This window comes from Gallus gallus, chromosome 20 (assembly GCF_016699485.2).
Source record: "Gallus gallus isolate bGalGal1 chromosome 20, bGalGal1.mat.broiler.GRCg7b, whole genome shotgun sequence".
NCBI lineage: Eukaryota > Metazoa > Chordata > Aves > Galliformes > Phasianidae > Gallus > Gallus gallus.
Genome location: NC_052551.1, coordinates 12,464,101 through 12,488,587, shown reverse-complemented (window position 1 = coordinate 12,488,587; position 24,487 = coordinate 12,464,101). Strand labels below are relative to the sequence as shown.

The 24,487-nt window shown below is 41.9% G+C and overlaps 2 protein-coding genes across 17 annotated transcripts in view; one reads left to right on the top strand and one right to left on the bottom strand.

Annotated features, from left to right (window-relative positions):
- Nucleotides 1–24,487, top strand: part of LOC419335 — a 133,036-nt gene that overhangs the window by 100,732 nt on the left and 7,817 nt on the right. For 3 of the 16 annotated variants that reach the window (XR_006931955.1, XR_006931952.1, XR_006931954.1), the window contains 3 exons: nt 21,569–21,745; nt 22,686–22,835; nt 23,091–23,221. Coding sequence is in view for 1 of the 16 variants with exons in the window: in XM_046903084.1 (XP_046759040.1) it covers nt 18,725–18,848; nt 19,345–19,408; nt 21,569–21,745; nt 22,686–22,835; nt 23,091–23,221 (646 nt within the window). In the remaining 15 variants the exon portion in view is untranslated. Of the gene's footprint in view, nt 1–18,585; nt 18,849–19,274; nt 19,409–20,385; nt 20,535–21,568; nt 21,746–22,685; nt 23,905–24,487 lie in introns of those variants that run through there. The other 13 variants (XR_006931951.1, XR_006931949.1, XR_005841338.2 and 10 more) reach the window with 11 other exon arrangements.
- The window catches only part of CBLN3 (cerebellin 3 precursor), a 29,192-nt gene continuing 13,839 nt past the window's right edge, over nt 9,135–24,487 (bottom strand). Inside the window, exons 4-5 of the transcript XR_001469567.4 lie at nt 12,526–12,677; nt 9,135–9,546 (exon numbers count right to left, since the gene is read on the bottom strand). The gene's annotated coding sequence lies outside the window, so the exon portion shown is untranslated. The remainder of the gene's footprint in view (nt 9,547–12,525; nt 12,678–24,487) is intronic.

Genomic DNA, 24,487 nt, shown 5'->3' with positions numbered 1-24,487 from the left:
CAAAGTTATGTATTGTGAGGATTAGGGCAGCCAGGGAAAAGAGAACAAAAGCTGTGAGGTTTCAGGTCTGTTTCCAAGCAAAATTTCTCAGGGGAGAGAGGAAAAGTGACTAAAAATGAAAATGGCAAAATAAAACACAGATGAAGGTGAGAATCAGGTATTTACTTTGAAATTTGATTCTGTGCTTTCCCAGCCAGAGAATTCTAGTTTTTTTTTGGAAGTGCATCACAAACTGTAATGCTGAGGGGGAGAAAAAAGGAGAGGAGGTGATTGATTAAAAGACAAAAAGATTTTGTACACACTGATGGGTACTTCTAGTGAGACCTCTCCATTTATGCTGTGAGACTGTGCTAGCTGGGACCATGTGAGCGCTGCATGCATAGTGCCCTCCAGCTGCTTGCTCTTGATTAATGCCTCATATCCACATGCTGTTTCTGACATGAGTGGCCAAATCTTTGCATGCATCAACCAAACTGGGGCAACAGTATCAGCAACATCCTACGTTTCTGTATGAAGAACATAGAAGGCAGTGCTTTATTGACCTTCTTTGTTATGTATGCAAATATTTGCTGTGTTTATCTCTGTGCAGACAAAGTGGATGAGGCTGTGATAATGAGCACCTCTATAAAACAGTAGAAAATGCCACTGATACTGAAACAAATGAGGAACCATCACGTTTTTACTTTCTTCCCTGTGCTGTGTTCTGCGTGAGTACGAGCCCTGAATTTTCAAGGATTTTTAGGGCAGAGGAACTGACAAAGAATTCACTGGGAAGACTCACATCATTAAAACCCAGCACATGCCCAGATGCTTTGCTGGTATGAGGTGTGAGCAAAACTGTTGGGCAAAGACTTCTTCAAATAAAGTTATGAACATCAGTAGAAGTAACATCTTCTCAACCTCACATTTTCTGCCTCAGTTGTCACCTGCGAAATCAAGAATCAGTCCCTCTGCTGAGGTTTTCAATGAGGTTGTCAAATGTGCCAAGATATTTTAGGTTGTAGGTATTCATTCCTTTTTGAACTGAGCTCCTTTTCATGAAGAACACCAAAGAGCCCTCAGATGACAGCAATGTTCCTCTATATTTGGGCTCTATTTTAACAGCTGCTTGAGAATCTAAACCCAGTCACTTGAAACTGAATTTTCTATACGCCATATAAACCTGCGACAGTGAAATTGCTCTACAGTCTGTGCAGGAGCAATCAAACTGTTTCAGCCCTTTAAGCAAAAGCCTCCAGACCTTTCCCTTTTCCTCTCTCAGCCACAGCTTATATTTGGGATTGTAGTCTGTTATTGTTGGTGCAGGAACTGATCAAATTGCAGCTTGGAAAAGTCAATGTGATATTTTAAAAATGCTATTATTATTTTAAAATAATTATGTTATGCATGCAGAAAAAAATCCCAGTGGGCTTAAATGCAGAGACGTGCATTCTGTTTTGGCTTCACTGACAGGAATGTGATGTTTACTCCCACATTCAGCGCCAGGTTGTCCCATAGCACATACCCAGCAAGCAGGAGACGTGGCTGGGATTTCAAAAAGATAAAATGCTTCTGCAATATGCTTACATATAACAGATGTATTACCTTTATGCTCACAAACAACAATAATAGGAGATCAGAATCAGCCGCTTGGGATGCAAACCCTCCTATAGGCATCTCTTTCTGAGCAATAAGTACCGATGTAATGGTAACGAATCCATCAAGCAGGGGCTGCCAGGGCTGTGTGTGAGGCTGCCAGCAGAAGCAGGATTTGGCTGAAATGAGTTGCTCTTCCCTAGCTGTGTCGTTATGGAAGTGAACTGTAGTTGGGGTCTCTCTGGGCTAAAATGAAAAGAAAGCACTTAAGGAGCACAAAAGGAAGGAAATCAACAGGAAAAATTGTATTTCTGTTGTCATTGACTTCAGAGTTCTTTTTATCCGTGAAGTAAATACTGATTACAGCTCATCACACCAGGCCGTGCCTACCGAAATGCTATCAGAGCTTGCATGATTGCTCTCAGTGTTCAGATCAGAAATGCAGCTCTGCAGACTGTGCCTTCTGCTTCTGCAAAGTGCCATCTACGTCCTGGAATGCTGATAGTGAATGCCAATGTATATTAGTCCATGAGACCCTTCACTGCTGTGTATACCGAGCCATTATCGATGTTTTCCATGCCATCCCACATCACAAACCATCTTCCTATGCTTCCCCACATCACAAACCATCTTCCTATGCTTCCTTCTCTGCCTCACTAAACCCAGTATACAAAATCTAGAGAACTCTAGATAAGCTTTTAAACCAAAACAGTGAAGAGGAGAATATTTTTATTCCGAAGTCCTATAATACTCTTAGAAACATCTGAGTTTTGAGTCTTTATTGGTTCTGCTTTTTCTTTTTTCTTTTTTTTGTTTTTTTTTACTTATTTGAGCAGAAGTTGTGATGAAAAAATATCAGTCCAGATAGAGTTACTGATTTTCCAGGATTAATGTAAACCATTTTAAAGCTGCCATGCTGTAGCCTGATGCCCAAATAACTTTCACTGTCTTACTGTGATCTAGATGTTAAATAATTTATGTTATGCTGATTCGTTTTCTCTTCAGTTAGGGTTGCAGTATTTTTCCCTAGGAAATAGCTGAGTATGTCTAAATTATGCTCCCTTAATATCTAATGTGATTTAATAAAATTATATTACTTTCCTAATTGGGCTTACTCATAACTTGCCTTAAATTCTATTATACAACAGCAAAGACCAGAGCAGACACTATTAAGGGACAAACTCTGATTCTCCAGAGCAAGAAAGGGCTCTTGAAGGAAGAGAGCTGAGTGAAAGGTACCACCAATGCCCTGCACAGTGCTGGCTGTGTGCTCCCACACATACCACAGCATCCAGTGCCGTGTATCTCTGGTATGCTTCCTCCAATCCAAGAGACACCCTGAGAGCAGAAAAGTTAAGCTTAAAAGATGAGCTGTTTCCATGGACAGGAACATGTTTTATGCGGGAAAGAAAGAAGGAAAGAAAGAAAGAGAGACAGAAGAAAAGAAAGAAAGAAATCCGTGGGAGGTGTCTATTTCACAATGTCCTGTAAAAATAAATACAATCAAGGATTCCCCCCAGCAGTGTTGCTCGCCATTTCTTGCAGCCAGCAGCTTACATCCACTTGATGCTAAAGCAATTCTGAAAGACTTATCTGAGAATGAATTAACTGAGCGGGGGACTGTCCTGTGGGATGGATAAGCAGAGGATGGAGAGGCACTTGAGATTCCTGACTTGTTTTTATCCTCTTAATGCTTGATACAACTATATGGTTTCCCGGATGACTTCTTCAAAGGCCAGCTGGTTCAGATGCATTCGGCCCACTCCTAACTTCCCCAGATTCCCTCTTTAGAGTGTAAGTAGCAGTAATTGATTTGCATGTAAAGCTTGCATAACAGCACAGCCAATCTCTCCTGCCATGGCAGCCTGCTTTTCTGGCATCCAGGAGCGACGCCGTGCCGCACTGTGCAGCTGGCAACAGAGAGGAATTAACTTCCCTGTGTTACAGCCTCATCTCACATCTCCACCAAACAGCTCTTTAGTGGTGCTGTCCATGCACACGTGCTGCACACCTGGTGACAGCAGGAACCCCAGGGACATCCCTGCAGGAGCAGAGCAGGCACTGTGCTTACAGCAACAGCACTCAGCTCTGAGGATTCTGTAGGAAATCACGGCAGGCTGTTTCCCACCTCTTGTGTTGTTATCTCCAGAATAAGTGCACTCCAAGACTCAGGGTGAGATTTTGGTTGGGAAAGGTTTCCTATTATCTACCTTCTGTGCTAGGAATGGAATTTGAATGTGAGCAGTGGGAAGGGAATTTCTGATGTCATTATTTTTAGCAATAGTTTTGACGACAGCTGTCCTCAAAGATATGCTTTCCTTTAAACAACATATTATTTAGGATCAAGGGAGAAAAGCTTTTGTTTTCAGAACCCCACATCTAGCACTAAAAAGCACACATATGCTTTTCCCCAGTCTCTCTGGGTAATCAGGGAAACACCCCTCTGTGCATTGCACTCTGCTGTGTTTGAAGCTGAGGGATGCACACACACTCCTTTTTTTTTTGTTTGCACATTATGAAATGGAATTTCACCATATGTTCACACACACACACAAAAAAGCTATTAAAAAAACATCACAATGGCTCCCAGTCAACAGTTTTTCTTTTATTTAGGTGGAGTTATGGATAAAAACTTGAAGGGAAGCATAGACTTCAATTTATTGTTCCTCTTAAGGCAGTTAAATATTCCATTAACTGTAAGCTAAGGCATAATACAGGAGGTGAATGATGGAAGATTAACGACCCAGCTTAAAGGTACGCATTAAGGCCTTTTATTTCAACAGCATGGAGTGAGAATTCCCTGCTGAACTAAGTCCAAGGAAGGGAAAAAAAATATGATGCTTATGAGGGAAAATGTTTTTCACTGTTAAACAAAACAGGCTCACATCTGAGCCACACTGCGTTTTTCAGAAGAGCTATTAAGTTTATTGTTCTACTTAACATTTATCTGAAGTGGTACCCAGCCACCTCATCCGAGGCTGCTGACCACCCCACCACAGTAAGAATGCTTCGAGCATGCCTCAATTTCTGCCCAAGGGTTTTATATTGTAAGTGCTTTGCTGCAGTTTTACCCCTGTGAGTGTTTCTGGAAAGCATAAATCCTTGCCTGGGCTTCTTCTTGATCACTTAATGAAGTGAATTGTTATTGCTCTTTGTCAGGGGCTTGTTACAGCCCCATCACACACAGCCCCACCAAGGGGAGGAAGGCCCAGAGGTGCTGCTAGCAAGGATGCCATGCGAGGGTCAGGTTGCAGGATGGGGAATCGCACTGAGCTCAGCACTTGGGCTCCTTAGCCAGGAGGGAAGCAGGGCCCTCCACCTGCACTAGACTTGTACAAAGCTGAGGAGTTGCTCCCGAGAGGTGTGTGCTCCCCCCTCTGAGCTCTGGAAAGAGCCAGGCTGCTGCTCACCCTGCCTACGGATGGGGTTTCTTCCAGGGCTGAAATCAGGTGAGGCAAAGCACAGTCTGTGTCTAGACTAGGTTGTCTTGTTTAAATGGGCAAAGGCAAAATGTGCAGCACTCCATCTGCATGAGAAATTTTTTTCTTTTCCTTTTTCTCTTGAATCTCTGTGAAACCTGAAGGAATGAATGCTTTCTGAGGTGGTTTCCTACTGTTTGGCAAAGCTGGCTGGCAGCTCAATAGCATGTTTTTGTTCAGCAACTGCAGCAAATTATGGAGGTTCTGGAGGTAAACTTTTATTATAATGTTGCACTGAGTTTGATTTATCCATAAAAGGTTGGTTTTAAATAACAACCTTTAGGCTGTGAGACCATGATTTTTTGTTAAATAAGACTTCATAACATCTGTGAGAAATATGAAATAAGTCATGCTTTGCTGCCAGTAGGTTCTACACTGCGAGCTTGATTTTAGCAGCACTGTAAAGCATATTTACTTTAAGCCCTAAATTGAGCCCTAAATTTTCTTTGCACGCTACAGCAACAAACAAATTAACAAAAGAAAAAGAAAAACCAAAGTTCTCAGTGGTGTACTGTTTTTGTTGTCACTAAGGTAAATACACTGCCAGTAATACCCAAAACAAAGCAGTTCAAACTCTTGCTGGTTTCCCTTTTGTTAACATCAGAATAAGTAAAGGAAAACCTTGTAGAACTACAGCATTTGCTAGTTCTGCATTTCAGGAAGCACAAAGGCTCATGAAAAAAGCAAAAGAGGTTTTTAACTATGGCATTTTAGCAAGAATGATTTCTAGAGGCATTTGATGACTCCTGGGTGAACGCCTCCTGTTTTGAGATTATCAGCCTGCTTTGATTGATCCCACATGCAGCCTCCAAATCCATATGTATCAGGAATGCTGAGTCTCAGCCTGAAGCAGTGATGGAGCACCTGGTGGGAAGGCAGGGCCAACCCAGGGAGCTCGGGTGTAAGCAATGCATCCAAGTGACTGGAAGAGCTAGAGACAGGATCCACACACCCCAGCCCTCATTTAAGGGCTGGCAGTGGAGGTGAGGAGATCTCGCTGGACATCCCTGCATATCTGAGGCCTTCCAAGGGTAAGCAGATTCTTTTTTTCCTTTGTTTGTGTTTGTGGCTGCTGCATTTGGGCTTCTCTTCACTTGCTGTAGCCTGGACTTTGCTACCCTGCTACCATTGCTGTGCTTTCCATCACACTGTAGTATTATGCCATATTCCTCCAATTTAGAGATAAGGATATAATGTAGGTCTGTGTCAGAAAACCTCACCCAGCAATTCTTCAAGAGCAGGGAGGTTGCTTTAAGTGGATCTTCATCATAATTTTACAAATGCTTTTACATTTCGAAGACGTAGCAACAGGTATGAGGAAAGGTAGCAAAGTAATGCTAAAGAGAGACAAAACCATCTTTGGTGTATTGACTAACAAGGTATGGAATGAGAACTTCATAGAGAATCTCTAAACCAATCATCCTGAGACTGCTGGAATTCTTACTTCTTAATCATTTGCATAAGCATCCTTTTTGCTTCACTATAGAAAGAATGCCTTTAACATTAACCTTTCAGCAAAGCTCCCAATGATGAAACTTTTCCTGCCAAGCAGACAGTAAGGCAAAGGCCTGAAGAATTTTGCTTAGGGGCAGTGCTTACTAAAACCTCCATGCCCATGAATATGCAAAAGAGATCCTCAACAGATTTCGTTACAGATAGATGGAAACTGAAGACCTTGTGGGTCCCTCAGCGACAACAATGCTCAAAGTACATTTTCTCCCCTAAATTTATTTATTTGTTATTAACAGTAAATCAGTGGAAACTTTCATATTTTATCAGAGTCATTTGAGTTTAAAGTTCCCAAGAGAAGCACAGTGAGAGACTTTAAGTGTTTTTTATCCATAAAATGCTGTGCTTCTCAATGCTTTTAAAATATGCATTTATATTCTGGTGTATGTGCAGTTCTGCACGTATAACCTATGCTTTTTATTAAAGATGACTCTTCACTGACACTATCATTCTATACTTGTTAAAATAAATGTGGTTTTATTCCAAAATACCAGAAGCAAGATCTTTAAGCAGGGTTCTGAGCAGGATGAAACCTCACTGAAATCAGTCAGGAACTGCTGGGATTGAAGTTTCTCTATGACTGCAGTTGGTTACACGTTCATTTGACCATTGCGTTATTCTCCTTCGAGCCGAGTAATACCATTTAATGGAGGTGAAAATGGCATCTGTTAGATACTGACTCAGGAACAGGTAGAAAACGTGCAGCAGTTGGAAGCAGGGAAATGTCAATTATTTTGAATTCCCAGCAATAGTCTAACATGGATCTGGTACCAGACCATCCCTGGGAGCAGACTTACTCTCTCTCTATTTTGAGCTGGAAGTGCCAAGAAAAGGGATGCCTTTGGGCTGTGTCTGTCAGAAAACTCCTCAAGATCAACAGCTTCACTGCTCTGCAGGCTTTCTGCAAAACTGTACAGAGCTAAGATTCTGGGGAGGCTCTCCTGCTCTTCTGGACCTCCACGTGGGGAATTTTGTATGTGAAGGAATCTCAGGGAAAAGCTTCATCTTTAAAACTGCAATCATTTAGTATTGCTTTGTGTGTGAATGTGGACCTGTGGTTTGGACCAGCTTTAACTGAGTAAAACTTCAGGTCAGTCACTTCTCTGAGGGTCTGAGAAGCTCCATTGTATGCAGCAACTTTACAAATGTTTCTCCAGAATCAGTCAATTCCAGCAGACGGGTGGCTGAGAAAGGAATGGCAGAAGGATAAAAGGATAAATGCTATTGACCCTTTCTCACTGCTTTGTGCTTTCTTTCTCTCACTCAAGTTCTATATTAAAATACCAGAGCTTTAAGTTTTAGATACATCTAGCACTTGTTTACGTCCTATTTAACTACCTGGCACTGACTAAATACAACCTCATTTATTGCTGTTATTGTTGTAATGAACTGCCATCCATTGACTGACTGTCAGAGACATCTCAATAACGTGACTGTGTCCAGGCTTTGCAGTGACACTGAGCTTGGACAAACAACTGGGAGGGCAATTCATGATCTCCATCCAGAAGTCCTATGTTTATTTACTTCTAACATCATAGATTTTATTTTAAACAATTGCATTCTTAGTATTCTGTGGCAGAAGAGCCTTTGACATAAAATCATTTGGATTCACAGAACCGTGGCTGCAGTGAGAATTCATCAAAAAAAGCTTTTTGCCTTTGTAATGTTAAAGTCTGTTTAAAACTTTGTTAAACTCTGGATTTCAGCAGAGGCTGGATTGGGTCTGAAAATGCACTCCGTAGATCACACACTGAGTCTGGAAGTGTTCCAATAGAAATGGATTTTAAAAAATCCCAACATATGAGGAGTGGCTAAAACATGAAGTAAAAGGTTACTTTTTAGAACCTCTTCAAGATTAATCAGGCCTTTAATTAAATGAATCGTTTGGTTTCCTTCTGTGTCTTTACTTTCTCTCTCACTTCTCTAGTCTCCCTTCATGATCTTACTCATAGAGCCTGCAAAAAAAAACACTTTGCATTGTAACAGCACTGCCTTCTGTGCTGTGAGTTAAACAATGGAAGAAGATATTGTCCCATGCTCAAACTTGCATCTTATTTTCCAATTCTTCTCATACGGCAGCTTGCACGAAGCCGCTGCTGGCTGTTCCTGACTTCAGTAAATTCATTGGCCAGGGATTGATCTGTTATCACCTTCCATTTGGGACTTATTAAATACCTCAGTTGGTAGATAAAAATGTGTTGGTTTTTTTTGTTTTTTTTTTTTTAAGAGTTTAAGGAGCATAATGAAATGGTGCTATTAAACATGTGGACACACTGTGATTATTTTACCAGAGGTTTGATCTAAGGTCATTTGGCTTTATTTAAGCAGGCTGCAGGATGGACTTGTGATCACAGCAAGAGGCTGGGGAGTCATTACACCAAGGCTGTGCTGTCCTGCTCTGTCACTTGTCTGCTGCTTTACAGACAAAACATACTGCTTCTGATGTTGTCTCTGCTCATCCATTTTCTACCAACATGGGCAGAACAAGCCTGCTCTGACTACCATCCAGCAGGCATCCTGCTCGCTAGCTAGTGAAATTAATTGCAAGTAACTGGCTTACATCCAAACAAGTGCTATTCAGCCCTTTATTATCACAGATCTTTGCTGTCACTTCTTAATCAAGTCTTCATTCATAATTCTACCCCTTCTGTTTTGTTTACTTTCCTGGAATGATGGATATAAACACAGCTTATGCTCAGCAGTTACATTCTATCAGAATGAAGGGACTCTTCTCACTGGGAATAATAATAACCTGAAAGAAAAGGAGGAGGAAAAAACACACACACAAAAATAACCTATACCTAAGGTTGTTTAAAGCAAGCCCTCAGCTCGTTTAATCTTAGTTACTGAGTTCTTCCCCGTGGAGGTGTCTCTGATGTGTGCATCTCAAGTGGCTTCTCAGGGCTCTCTCAAGCTGCTCTGATCTGCGTGCACTCATTCCTGGGTGGGAACAGCTGGGAACCACAGCTCCAGGCCACAGCTCCTGAAAATGACATTTGAATACAGAGATATGAAAATCATCAGCCAGAAGTATATGGATTTTTTTTAAGAGAATATTACTTCAGTGATGGGAAAGTTGGCTATATGTTTAATTGAGTGACAGCAAAGTTTAAATCAGAGCCTGATATCTTCCTTCTGAATAGTATATTAATGACTTGACACTCACGTTAATAAGATTATTCTGAAATACAAACTCAAGTTTCTAGCATCTGGCACGCTTTACCGGTGTATGAGCAATGGTTATCTCCTCGCTAGTTTCCCAATCCCTCAGTATGAATAATTGAAACATTTTAGTACTGAAAATTCAATATTTCATCTCAGGCCAAAGTTAACATTTCACTTTAGTTTTAGGCAGAAATGCAGCAATACATCAAAGTAATGAGAGTGTATAAATCCATGGATGTGCTTCTAAGATTACTGCTGGAAGTATTTGAGGGAAGAAAACCTTGCTGTTTTGTGTGCCACCTTCTTAAATGGATTCTTCTAATCTGCCACATTGTCTTTTAAGACCTTAAAAGAAAAAGGGGGGGAGGAGGAAGATACCAAATCTCTTTGGATTAAAGAATTCGTAAATTTTATCTGACTTCATCTCTGAAATATCAGATTTCTTCAGCTTCCTGAACTAAAACTGTGCTTGGATTCTTTCTGGATGAAAGGCTCAGGATTGCTCTCAGTGTAAGGGTTTCATGTGAAACCTCAAAGAAAAAGTCAAAAGCTGAAACACTGACATCGTGGCCACTTTTTCCCTCCAAACTGTATTTTTAATTCACAGTGAACCCTTAATATACAAGGAATGGCCAAAAAAAAGCTCAAGTTATGGGCGTTGCTATTGAGAGAGATGGGAAACAGTTGGAGAGTGGGTATGTGTGAATTTCCAAAGAGCAGCATTACTTACACCACCCAAATGGACAGGTGAGAGACATGGAGTGCCCTCGCAGTATTTCTGTGTATGTTTGGCTGTGCCAAACCTGAGCAGTGTGCTACCAGGCAGCAAACCCACTTTGCTTTGTGTTCCTCTACCTCTGTCTGGAGCTGAAATTAGCAAGTTTACAGCAAGTTCACTTCCTGGCTCCTTTCTCAGGTGAAGGCCGATATTTCCATTTGTTTCAGTCTCGTCCAACATGATTAGGGGAGTAATGTAAGGGAATGAGTACTGGAAGGTGGTGTTCTTTTGGGAGATTCTTAACCAAGGAAAGAATGACTCCTTTCTATGTTCCCAAGCAAGAAAATCAGAAACCAGCCTGACACCTTTAGGGAATTACATAGTGATTAGGAGTGAACTTCTATTTTCTTTAATGAGACAGAAGGAAATTGCCTCTCTCTTTATCTTAAACACAGATTTCCACTCAGTGTAATACCAAATTTTGTTACCCAGCAGTGCCTCATATAGACCTAACAGTCAGTTTGTAATTGTTTTCTTCTATCTATGTGACTAATGACATCTACATGGTAAGGGACTGTACTAAGTAGTAAATGAGAATATTAGGAGTTTGTATGTGTCAAGAGCTTTATACATAAAATGTGGACGTTAAATTAGGCTTCATTCTTCCAGAAATGTATATCTTGGCCCTTGTTATACTTCATATATTTAATTAAAATGCTAATATATTTTGCAGCAGTTGTAAACCTATTTTAAAAGGAAGTAATTTCTTTTGGGGCCTTATTTGGCTTCTGAATTAAAAGATGTAGAGATGCAGAGATAATAATAATCAGGTCTGCTGGGAGAGTGGTCAGAGCCTATTGTTGGGAGTTCATTTAGACTGCCAGTACATTCAGATTAAAACATCTCCCCAAATTAAGGTTTCTTTTAACTGTGATCAAAACCAGAAGCATTTTCCTGATGCTTTTCCCTTGCTCAGTTCTAACAGCTGCAGTCACAGAATTCTGCTCAAAGTTTCATGGCTACGTTAGCGTGGGACTCTGGGACCCATTTCCTTTATCTCCTGTAGTGCTTTTGGAAGCAGAGCTGTCTTTCCAAAGACACTGTGATTGGGATGACTTATGCTGACCAGTTCCAATTTTCTCTCCTTGTAAACTCTAGTTAGTGTTAAAAAAACAATTCAAAGGCAGATTGTAGGTGCCACGCAGCTCCTCTGACCTTTAAATCAAATTCAGTATTTCACCCTGTAGTAGGCCAGTGAGCAAAACTTGACAGCTTAATAAAGTGGAAATTTTAGGCAATAAATCTAAGGATTCTTCCATCATTCATGAGAAAGGAGATCAAAGCTTTGTTGTATTGTTGAATAGCTCCCAAACAAGAGCTTCTGAAACTTGGCCACAATCAAAACTTGCATTGTCAGAAGTTAATTCTCCTGCACTAAATAATGTATCAAGGAGCAGCCTGCTGCCTGCTTTAGCTCCAGGACAGCCTGCATGGCATGTAACAGTCATCCTGAATAAGATAATTAATGCAATGCCGTGATTACATTATCAATGATGAGCTATTAATTTCAGTGCGTGCCCATCAAGACAGAGCTCCCTTTCCCCAGAAACAGAAGGTATAATGCAGAAATACATCTGATCAAATATCAAATTGGATCAAACAGTAGGTTAATGTTACTCCCCATCATTGGTATGAAATGATGTTTGCCTGCTCTGAAATGGCAGTGAGAGGAGTTGCTGTCAGTCTGTGTCAGAAATATTACGGTGCAGAGGTTTTTGAGAACAACTGTGCTGTGTTTTACTGACAAAGCAGTTTTCTAGAAATATCCTTTTCTGACAGCAATATGTGCCCACTGTTAAGGGCATTGTGAACGGTGTTTGTGGGGCTGACAATGGGAAGTGCTGCTTTGGAACAAAGGGTGCAACAAAAAACAAAGAGAACAATTATAAATGTTGGAGACTCCATTGTAAAGGAGTAATACCATTTCTGGGCAGAAAAAATGACTTCCAGGTATGAAGTCGCTAAATGGTAGAAGGTCTTTTTGGTTAAGGAGGAACAGGGATGGAGAAATATACTTACCTATGTCTCTCAGTAGGAGATTGAGGCCCAGAATTTAAGGTTTAACACACTTAAGCTGTACATGGGGACCACTGAAGCAGCCAATCCATGGAGATGTTTGGACTTCATGGTATTCTTTCAGGTTTTTCAGAGCTCTGTTTGTTTTTAAACATCTACAATTGAAAAAGAAAATGAATAAAAAATAGAAAACAAAAAAGCACCTTTTTATTACAGGAAAATAAATTGTCTGTCAGCTCTCCCTACATTTCTACGCTATAATGCAAATAGGAGAAAAGGGCTTAAGTTTGTTCTTTTGGAGATTATTCGCAGAACAATAATAGATGAATTTGCTCCCAAAGTGAAGATAAATTATTTCAAATTGGTCCTATATTTAAATATGTAATGAGCTGATATTTTGTCACGTCAGCTAATGAAACTGCTGGGGAAAATCTGAGGATGAAAAATAGACAATTAAGTGGTTTCTTTGAAAACAAAAGAGGGATTTGCATATCTCTTTATAATGATGAGTTTGCAGTTCTTTTCATTGAGTGTATGAACAAAGTGTCAGTGGCAATCTGTAATGTGTCTGAGATCCAGAGCACTTCAGGTTACACGAATAAGAGTCCTTTGTGTTACTGCTGTCATCTGCAAAGACAGATGCCCCAGGCTGGGAAACAAGGAAAAGTAACAGATAACCATTTCCTTTCATGTTGCCAGAACTGTAATTCCATCAAATATTTGGCTTGTAAGAAAGGGCTGAAGACATGCATACAACCGATGCTGCTAAGGGCTCAGGATTCATTGCCTTGGGCATTTGCAGTAATTGTAATGTATTCCTATGCTTAAAGAAGGAGATTCTGCAAGTGATGGGATTTTAATGGCTCCCGTGGCATGCTTCAGTCCAGGCAGGTGTAAGACAAGGCAGAGGAAATGCTGCTCTGGGACAGACCCCTGGCTGGACCAATCCGCTGCACAACAAAGGCAGAAGCTGCAGTTCTGTGAGACCAGGAGGGTGTGTTGGGGCAGATGGGCTGTAATTTCTGTGAAATGATGGCTACAGCAGAGAGGAAGGTTTTAAGGAAATCGGGAGGAAAAAAATGTGCAGGGTTTTGCATGGTGCAGTAACACATTCGGATATTGCAGCACTGTCTGGGCGACTCAGTCAGGACCTGCATGTACCAGAGCAAAGCAGCAACAGATAGCTCTCAGAATTACAGTGCTGATGAAAAGAATCCCAGGATAAGGTGGTCGTGTACAGGCTGAGGCAGCAGCTTGCCATGTTGAACGCAGTAGGAGCAAAGCAGGGGCAGCCCAGGCCATGTGCCCTGAACTGTTTACTTCTGCAGTTCGAGGAGGGATTTGCTGACATCATTGTGCCTTAGATATAGAAATCCACTGCCTTGCTGTCACAGCAGCATTAATACCTGGGGTACATTTTCACACCGACATACAGATGATGGATATTCTGTGTCTTCACCAGTTTGCCTTGCTAATCTTTCATGGTTTCCTAGGCAATGAAAAGGGAATGTACAATAGACCACAGATTTTCATTTAGTTTGTATTCAACAGTAATGAAAGTGTCTATATTGGCAATAAAAGAAATAATGTAGACTCAGAAAATAAATAAGATTCATAAAGAAGTCAGCCAATAGTGGTGGCCAGAACACATAATTTTCTATCCCACATTAAAATGAAATAAAAACAAACAACCACAAAACACAAAGCAAGCCTTCCCCAGACAGAATTCTTTCCAATTTTGAAGAGAAAAAATTGTTTCAGATTACTTCAGAAGGACATTTTTGGCTTCTGTTTTTCCCCTTTCCTTGGTGCCCGGTGCATCAGCTACGTTTGACACCAATATTTTCTCAGAGAAACGATTGGTTTCTAAACAACCATCCTCACTGAAAATTCTATACTGTTTTCATCTTTTTTTGCTTTACTTTCCTGCATAACTTCCAAGCACTAAGACACTGACTACATTTGAAGGGTCATTTTAAAGCACTAGGGTTACAGAATGTAGTCAGATCTAGGCCCTTCAGGTCTATGGAGAAAAGATAGATTACTGAAAGTGTGATCTCCAAAAGTCATTCAGTTCACTGCTGATGTCGCTGGGCCTTCTGCTGAACAGCTTAGCCATTTCCAACACAGCTCGATAGCCAAGGCTTTAGAAAAGGAGAAATAGAAGTAATCTCAATAGTTTGATCCTCGTGGTGTGTTTCATGTAAGAGTTTGTATGAAATTCCTGCTACATTTGCCCTAAGTAATGTGCTTCCAAGGAGACTTTTGGTTCTTACTCTTCTAAGATCTACATGTTGTGATGGACAAATATTGGCTGCTAGCGGAGTAGGAATTTCATTCCTACTGAAACTGGGAATTAGGAGTTGGACTCAATGACCTTGAAGGTCCCTTCCAACTCAGGTTATTCTAGGAAATGCTCTGGGTGCCAGACCCTGCTCCTTCTGAAAACCCACTAATCACAGTACCTAACAGGTGGCAGCTCACAAAGTACAGCTTCTGCTCTTAACTGCTGAGAAACCGAATCATTCACAGGTTAACAACCCCTGCAGACTCTGCAGATACACACGGGTCTTGGTAATGCACCATGGTCCTCCAATTAAACACAAAATGAAAACTTCATGCAACTATTTTAGTAAAATTGGGGTTGGAATGTGTTGGAGAGTTTTTTGGGTTTGCTTTGTTTTGCAAAAGTACCACCATTTAACTTTCAAAAGTACCATCAATATTTGTTCTTGGTAGGTTGTTTTATGCCTGGGGCCTTTATTTAGTCTTTAACAACAGTGTTCAGGGAATACAGCAACCAGCAAACAGATGGGCTTTCTTTTTCTAGATGTGATGTATCATCTCTGATTTTGCAAAATATAATAAGTGAGACTGTGTCACAGTCGGCATTTCTGAGTGCATTTGAGAAATGCCTGATACCAGAGTGTAAACTGCTGTAAGCTGACAGAAGCTAAGGATATTTCATGTTTATTTCCAAAATTATTGCTCTAGGCTGACACTTTAAAAATATAAAAAGCCAGCTGCGTAGAACGGCTGTCTCATGTGTTATACTGTGAAAAGATCTGGTTATTTCTCTGAATCTTCTGATAAAGTCTTGCATATTCACAGCAGGTAAGATTTATTGGGCTGGTAATTATTTTAATGTGCCAAACTATCTGATCTATACGAAGAGTCACAGATGTCAAGGCTCAGAGCTAAGTCTTGTCCTTTACATCCTTTGCCCAATGTCACACAGAGAGCAAATGGGCCACTTGGGGAGAGAATGCAATGCAGCCCCGGATATCATTGTCCCTGCCTGGAAAAGGAAGCATTGCAGACTTCTCTGAGGTCTCCTGGATGAAATGATTAAGCTGCGAGCACTAAGGAGTGACCCCTTGTATTTTTTGCTATGCCAGCTTCCCAGGGATTGCGCTCCTTGACTCTGAGCCCACTCCTTGCTCAGTGCAGGCCATGATCTTCAGCTGATTTGCTGTCAGTGCTGCAGAGAGGAGGCTCCATCCTGCTGCCAACGGTACCTGTTGGTGTGAAAATCCCTTTCCCTGTAAAAATGCACACGCATCAGAAAAGGGAACGAGAGGGTAGTGGGGTAATACTGCCAAGAATTTTCCTTCTATAGTCAATTGTGAGCAAGGTAGTCTATCAGCTTTTACTGATCCTTGGGAAACTCCAGGTGAGTGCACAGCTGACAATGCCTAGTGCTGGCAAGTCAGGTAGAGGAGCCCCAGCCATCTGGATGGGCTGTGGATGAGAATCTCCCCAGCCTCAGAGGCAGTTTCCCGTAGCACCATCTCTGCAGGGCATTCTGCAACTGCTGGCAGAGATTCAGACTGTGTCTGAGAATGCAGAAGACACTCCTGCACCTGCCATGCCAAACCATCCTGCCCTCAACAACAAACAACAACTCTGGCAAAAGGAATTTGAATTCAGTGTCTAAAACAGATTAGCACAGAGTAGCTTAATAAAAAGGCAGAGCATATATGTTTTTGCTGCTGACGTTTGCTAAAGGATTGTTCTGCACTCTGATGGTTTTAAAAGCAGAAATAGAAAAGCTCATTCTGCCAAAAATGCTTCAATGTTGTACTGAGCTGGATAACTACTACAAATTCCTTCACTGTATGTTATGCCTTTAAACCTCTTGAGAGTCCTCTGGCTTTCAGGTAGACGTCCATTTTGTATTCAAGGCACTACAGTCCCTTGCAGATATGTAAAACACGGTTTCCTTGAGGATATTTTCTCACACTTTTAGCCCAACTCCCTGAGGGAAATTTGGGAGTGGGTGAGAAGTTTACATACCTCCATCTGTCCTTCCATGTTCCCTGAGAGCTGCCATTGTTCAGTTTCAGTTTTCTCAGGCAAAAAACACAAGTGAGAAAAGTGGTGGTGCGAGATATGGGTTATTAAACACCAGAGAATCTACAGCAGCCAGCAGCATTATAAACACTTCGATATTGAAAAAGTTTTACAACATATATATATGTTCCCAAGCTCCAGAAATTCAGTCGTGACCTGAGAGAAAACCTCTTTCAAACTCTCAGCACAGCAGGAGATGCACCTGAGGCCATGCATGTCCCTAACTGGAGAGTTAACTGGGGACTGTTCAATGCTGGGGGCACTGGAGGAAAGAAATAGGCTGGTGGATTGCTTCAGTCCTCAGCATTCAGATATCACCATCAATGGGGACTACGAGAGGCCAGGTAAAGCCAGGCTGCTCAGAACTCTGTGACTGTGGCAGTGCCAGGCTCCAGGGGCCTCTCTCTGCTGGAAAATATTGCAGGGGATCAATATATATCAGCAGGGCTAACTCAGGAGACGGTAGCTCCCTGCAGGAACTGGCAGATGCAGATGACAGCAATCCTTGGTAGAATTCAGGCAGAGTTATTTAATCAGGCAATACAAATCCATAGGAATCAAAATTTATTAGTTCTAGCACTCATCAAGCTGCCCATTTCTCCCTCATTTTCTCACACTCAGACTGGATTTAAGAGGCTGCTTCTCACAAAGGGAAGAGCACAGACCTCCTATTCCAGATTTATAGCGCATTCCAAATTCTTTAAAGCGAGAATTTTGTTTGGCTTCTATAAAATCTATGTGCAGGTCCATGGCATATTTCTCTGCCTTATTCCCTCGCCAGGCAGTAATTATTTCAAACACGTTTCCTCACTACCCAGTCAGAGCAAGCTCTGGTTCTGTGCTAGCATTGAGGAAGATGAAATCTGGAGGGTTCTTTTTCATATGCTTCATATGAGTCACATTCCTTTAGTAATACCTACAGGTGGATACACTTGATGGTGTCCAAACTGCAGCCCACTGGCTCCTTGTAGCAGTCCTGCATTGTGGCATCTCCCAGCCAGTGTGCAGAGAAGGAACTGGGTTCAATGCAGCCCTTCATTTTCCTTGGGAGGAAACCAAAGAGCTTGGAGAGCTGCAGTGCCCATCAATGCATGGGCTGCTCAGCACCTGGTGGATGTACAGGCACATGCCCTCTGGTAACCACCTCAGCTGTGCGTGACTGCTGCTACCAAAAGAAATAGCTATTAGGAATCATTATAAAGTTTGTTAGGAAGAAAATTAATTACAAATTGGTTTTTGCTGTTGCTTTTCCCTAAAGAAACAGACTAATAAGTCAGTTCCTAAGGTGTCAGGTTGAGGAGGGGAAAGGTTGGCTTGGTTTTCTTTTCTCCTTTTATCCCTTTTGCTCTCACAGGTCTCACCTCACCTGCTGTTCTGATTTCTTTTCCTGGTTTCTTTCACTGCCTTCCTCCCAGGGCAACAATTCATGATTATTGACAGATTGCAAGATAAAAACTCAACAGTCTCTCTTGGTACTTCCCCCCTCCTCTACCAGCTGCTTCAGTAGTAGTGTTTTCTATCATGAAAATACCAATTCCTCATTATGTTTCTGCAAGGAGTTTCACTTATCAGAGAGCCAATTGGAACTGAGTGCATGGGAGCACATAAGGGGATTTAAAACATGAAAGGTATAGAGTGATATTCCACAGGGCTTTACCCAACTCCACTGAATCAGCACTCATGTTGGCCTCCCTATGTTCACCTGGACAGCTTCAGCCTGTGGAGTGAATACATATGAACAAATATCTGAACCACTCTGTGAGGATGATGGACTACAAACTGGCTTGCACCAGTGATGGAGCAGCTGGTGGGAAGGCAGGGCCAACCCAGAGGAGCTCAGGTGTAAGCAATGCATCTGAGTGACTGGAAGGGCTGGAGCCAGGATCCACCCTTTCCCAGCCCTCATTTAAGGGTTGGCAGTGGAGGCAAGTGTATCTCACTGGTGATTCCTGCATACCTAAGGCTTTCTGAAGGTAAGCAACTTGTTTTCTTTGTTTCTGTGCTAATGGCTGTTGTGTTTGAGCATGTTTCCACTTGCTTCAGCCAAGGACCTTACTGCTTTGTTGTAATATATTGCCATTGTGTTATAGGGCAGTGTGTGTGTATGCAAAAGCACTGCCTGGTTTGGTGCTTGTCCAGCTTGGGGTGAGACTGGGGGGAAATCCTATGATCTAGCAAAGCTGTCAATGATAGCTCTTAGGTTGGAGGGAAGTCCCTTTTTACCCAGCAAACCATGAATATGCACTTAGAACCCCCTGAATGCAGCGGGAGCTGAGCATATTCTTAATCACATTAGTAATTAGATCTTTTTTTAAAACCAGGAAATTAATTCATGGGGAAAAAAAGTCAGTACAGCTTTTACTTCCTCAGTTTTGGACTTAAAGGAACTGTTTTCCCAGCAAAGTAAACTTGGTTTCTGGTGGGTGAGCGCATGGTGAATGTGGGTCTCCTGCATATTTCTGGCTACAGCACAGAAACACAACCAGAGTCCAGTTCCTCAGACTTACAGAATCACAGCTGAGGAAGTTTCCAGGTCAGTGTGGAAGTTTTTGTGCTAACTTTCTAAAGTGGAAAAACTCTGTTTTTTGCTGAGTGAAATCCTTTCTGATTTAGCAAAGGCAGAAGCTGTTGGAGCTCTCGATCCTGTTCTGGGTGTTACGATTCTGGGCCCATTCTCACTTCTGTCTATTAACCGGTGGAAACCAAGGGGAGAAAATAATTTCAGGGTGATTTGTTGAGTCTTTTAAAACTTGATACTGTAAATAACACCTCTGAAGTAAGCCAATAGCTTTGCTCTTCAATAAAGTATCTATTCAGCATGGATAAGGGCACAGGAGCCCATCCCAAGCTGCTGGAAAAAGGCTGTTCCTTGCAGTATTTGTATCCAGTGTGTAATTTGAAAAATGCCAGCATTTGGACAATACCACAGGAGTACAATATCCTCAATAGACTTGTTATGATCACCTGGAATTGCAAGAAGTAACTTTCATGTGGTCAAAATTGTATTTCTTGTTGACTGGCTACTTTTTTTCTCTGTAGCTGAGAAAGTGAAAATGAAATCAGTCATATATCCCACTGACCTAGGGCAGCTTCTTGCTAATCTTAAGAGAAGGACCTTTCCTTTGCTTCTGTATATATAATCATTGCTGAGCTGCAAGAAATTCTTCAGCAAAGCGATGGTTCATATCTGAACCAGAAAAGCAGTTACTACCACAGATTGTCTGGAATTGGCTGCAACCATTCAAGCCAGAAGTGAAGAACGATTAGAAGTATCTCATTAAAGTTATATTCTGTATTTGGAATCACTGTATTAGTATATAATTTTAGACTAATTTATGAGGAAGGCTCAATGCACTGCTGTCTACTGGCCAAAGAAAAAAAAGATGGCAATCCCATAGTTTGGAAAGTATATGAACCAATCTAAACTTCTCATAATTAAAGCAGGTAATAAAGCTGTATTTTAATGGAAGGAACTAATTGTGGGTGATGTTTTTTACAGGTGGTATACAGGTGTGTTCTCCATATCATTCCTAGTACTACTCTTCTCACCTAAGGCAGAGCTATGATCATATAACAGATCTCTCTGAAACCTTTGCTGGTGCTTCAGGAGATGAGCACTCTGCTGTGTTCCACTGAAATAGCTCAACCACAGTGTATTTGTAAGTTCATAACAGACTCCAACAATTTAATACATTTTTCTAGTGCAAGCCTGGACTCTCCTTCCAGCTACAGCTGGTACAGCACTGAGAGCTCTTGTTTTTTATTGGCTTAATCAATTTCTTTTAGTCTTTGCTGTACTGTTAGATCACACTGTGTGACAGTTCAGAGCAAGAAAACTGAAGACCATTTGCCATATAAAACCCAGTCCTTCAGCTGCTCCACACTTGTGCATACAACAGGTTTGGCAGCAGGCGCAGCATTGCATTGACCAGGTTGTCCCATAGAACTGAAGAGGTATGTGGGAGCCTCAGCAGCATCTCTGTGACACAGCCAGACATGCAGAAAGGCATGGGGAACTTCTCCAGGGCTGGGTGCAGTGAAGGGATACCTGGGCAGCACTGTGGGGCTGGCACTTGGGGTCTGATCTGCTGATCTGTGCTGGGTTCTGTGGTACACACAGCTGGTTTTCCTATGTCTGTACCAGCTGCAGACTGCTGTGAGGCAGTGTCAGCAAGAAGTCACTGAATTTTAAAGGTACTCACAACTAACCCCCCCCACACACACACTGATCTGCTCTGATTTTCTTTGTGAATGCATGTATTACTCCTTTCTCCCATAAGATGCAACTCCTGTCATTTTCTAAATTGTCCAAAGCTATTACCACAGATACAGCAAAAAAATCAGAGAGTCCTCAGGAATTTCTGATGAGAAAAAACCTGTGTTCCTCCTCCTCCTCCCCTTCCCCTCAGTGAGCTCAGATGAAATTGACTCCTTCACAGTATGAGAGAGGAGACTAAATGTAACCACAGGAAAGCCTTTACACAACTTGAGCCTCACAGGAGGGCCCTCTGTGGGCTCAAGTAAATGGTGAGGTCCTTTTCTGCACACTGATGGCACCATGTTACCCACTGGAGCATCATCTGCACCATGAGAAGGTGATGTTTATCCCACAGGAATCTCTGCTGGCTTTGGCACTGCTGCTAGGTGGGCTGTTTTGTGTGCTGTGAGATGCAGATGTGTGTTTCCTTTCTAGAAGTGAGCTGACACATCCTGAAGCAGAGCAAGTTGCCCTCGTGCTGCTGAAGTCAGTGAAGCTTCAACAGTTTGTACCAGCTGTGAAGTGCAGGATATTGAGAACATTTGTTCCAGCTCTGCCTCTGGTCTGGGATTTCACTCAGCCCAGCTGGGTTAGAAGAGGAGGGGACCTCAGGTGAGGGCAAATTCTGATTTTATTATGTGTGGTTTTTCATTAAGATCAGTGGTTATAAGAATGGGGAAAGCTATTAAAAGTTATAATTAATATCAAATGTGAAGTAATGATTGTTCTCAGAGAAAGGTGCACGTTTACCCTCGTGGTTCTCCAGCTGCTCTCTGTGACTCACACTTAAGGGCAATTCTGCCCCTTGTTGTGCATGGAGGACTGAGTGCCTCACATCTTGTTTTATAATGTTTATATAAATATTGTATATATTTCTGCTGTGCTGTTGCTCACGAGTATGGACACAGTGAGCAAAAAAACAAAGGGAAAACATCCGTTCTCTTCATGTGTGCTGGAAGTCAATGACCGTTGTTTAGGGAAAGCAAGTTCAGATATCCCACTGATGACAAATGGCAAGACTGCTGGAGTGACACAGCCTGGCAAATGTCAAAATGTGTCTATATAATTCTAAAGAAATATCAGCTGTTGGTATTGGCACAGATTTCCAGCAGGATCACTGTTTTGTTGGGAATTGATGGGTGGGCAGTGCTGTTCCCATTGGAGGTGAGAGAGTGCTGTGTTTGGTGTTAAGGAAGATGCATGAGAGGGGAAAGATGGCACATCTGGCACTGGCTCCCATGCAGAACCAAATTCCAGCTGACTCTGAACCAGGATAACAAGGAAAAATCCTCCTTCCTTTTTCCTTGCATTCTGATGAGAGGCTCAGACAGCTCAGCTCCTGGAGGAACAGCCATTTTGTAGCAAGACATTTTTGAAGCAGAGACTCATGCGGTGCTTGCTGGCTTTTGCTGTTTACTGACAAGTGAAATTAAGGGGGAAAATAATCACTTCTTGTTACATCCTAAGAGATGTCCTGCAAGTAACAGCAGCTGTGCTGAGTTGTTGGAGCTGGCAGAATTCATCCATCTCTCTTTTCCCTGTCCTCTTACAGCAGTGCTTGTGTGGGGTCAAATCTTCCTGCAACTACAGAGAGAATTCCCACCAAAAACGGGTGCCTCCATCAGCCCCTCTGTTTGGTTCTTGGGAACCTGCCTGTGTTCCTTTCCCTGCAGCACAGAGCGCAGCATCTTCAGCATTATCTGTGAGTACAGCGGATCCAGGCTCAACAGCTTTGAGTCTTATTCCTCAGACTGTTTTCTCAGTGCTGACAGTTTGATGAATGTTATTCAGTGCATTTCTTAAGTGTAGAAATTGCAATATTTGCAGTCACATTGTATGCAAGGATAGAAAGCTACAGCACAGGAGATGAATCCACTGCATGAAGCCATGTTTCCTGCCATTTTCTCACAGCCCTGTACTCCTGTGCTGACACTTGCATTTATACTTGCCCTCACAGGGGGGAACTGCAGCTACTGAAGAAGCAGCGTGCAGTTCTTGCTCAGCTGTGGGGAGCTGGTACAGCCCAGCACTGCCAGCAGTGTGTGGAGCTGCAAGATCTGTTCCTCCTGGCTTATCCAGATCCCTCCAGTAAGTGTCACCACTTCTACTCTGCAAAAATGAGCCTCATCCTTTGAGCTGTGCTCAGTGTAAACCAAACCCGTGACGTTAATGCCAACAGGTGGCTGTTAGTCCCCTGAATAGCCTTTTGCTTCTTTTCATATGTGCAGAAATCTTGCAGTATATTTCCAGTGCTGCAGTTTAATGACAGTTCTCATCCATGACATCAGACCTGTTCCTCCTTCCTCTCATACTGTTTGAAAGGAAGAGGAAAAAGAGAATGATCCATAGTTGCTCTCTTGAGGCAGCCATATGGCCGGCAATATGTTACTAGATGTGCATCCTTTTCTTTTCTCCTCCCTCATCGGCACTGTCATATCAGGAAATCTAAGCAGTCCCAATCTCTTGTACTGTCTGGGGGGGGGGGCTGGGTTCCCAGCCCAGTCATGGTGCTGCTGCTGTGAACATACGAGTGGAAGTATCAGCTGCAAGCATGCAGTCCCTGACCAAGGGGGCCAACCTCTGTCCTAACTCCAGAAATGGGGTTGGCTAATAAGGATTTTGAAAAAATCTCAGTTTTACTTATAAATAGGCTGGTTTAATTATTTATTATCCCTGTTTTATTAAACATAAAACTAAAACACTTCTGCTTGTGAAAGAGCAAACGCAATCCCTTGTGGAATAATAAACATAACAAAATGAATCTGCTTGCATCCCTTGTCTGGATGTTCTTTTATTTGCATCCTTGTGATGTATGAATCTTTGTCTTTCTGTGCTGATGAAAGATGATTTCATTCTCTCTATCTCTCTTTTTCCCCTCTTCTTCATGCACTCCCCATTAGCACCATCTAAATCCCTCACACTGCATTAGAGGCTTGTTCTGTTTGTAATTAAGCAGTGATGCAGTCATATATAACACTGCATTTGAAAGATGCTCTCAGCTACATTAGAAAGCTAGAAATTCTGAACAGGGTGCATTAGGGTTAATTACTTAATAATTTACAGTATTAAATGCAGCTGTGGACACTTTGATTTTCACTAATTGTGGCACTGACCAAAGAATATAAGAATTTGCTCATATTTGAGCACTTTGGCTGTCAAAAGCCTTCAAGGCAGTTGTGTGTCCTTTCCTTCTCCTTGGCTTCAGTGGCACATGAGCAGCAGTAGGACATCAGTGAGAGAACTGGGATGTCACCATATTCATTTTAAAATGATTTTCTTAGTGTAATTCAGATTTCAAAGGTACACCTATTGACTGTTATTAAATTATAGGATATCAAATGTGTTATGCTACAG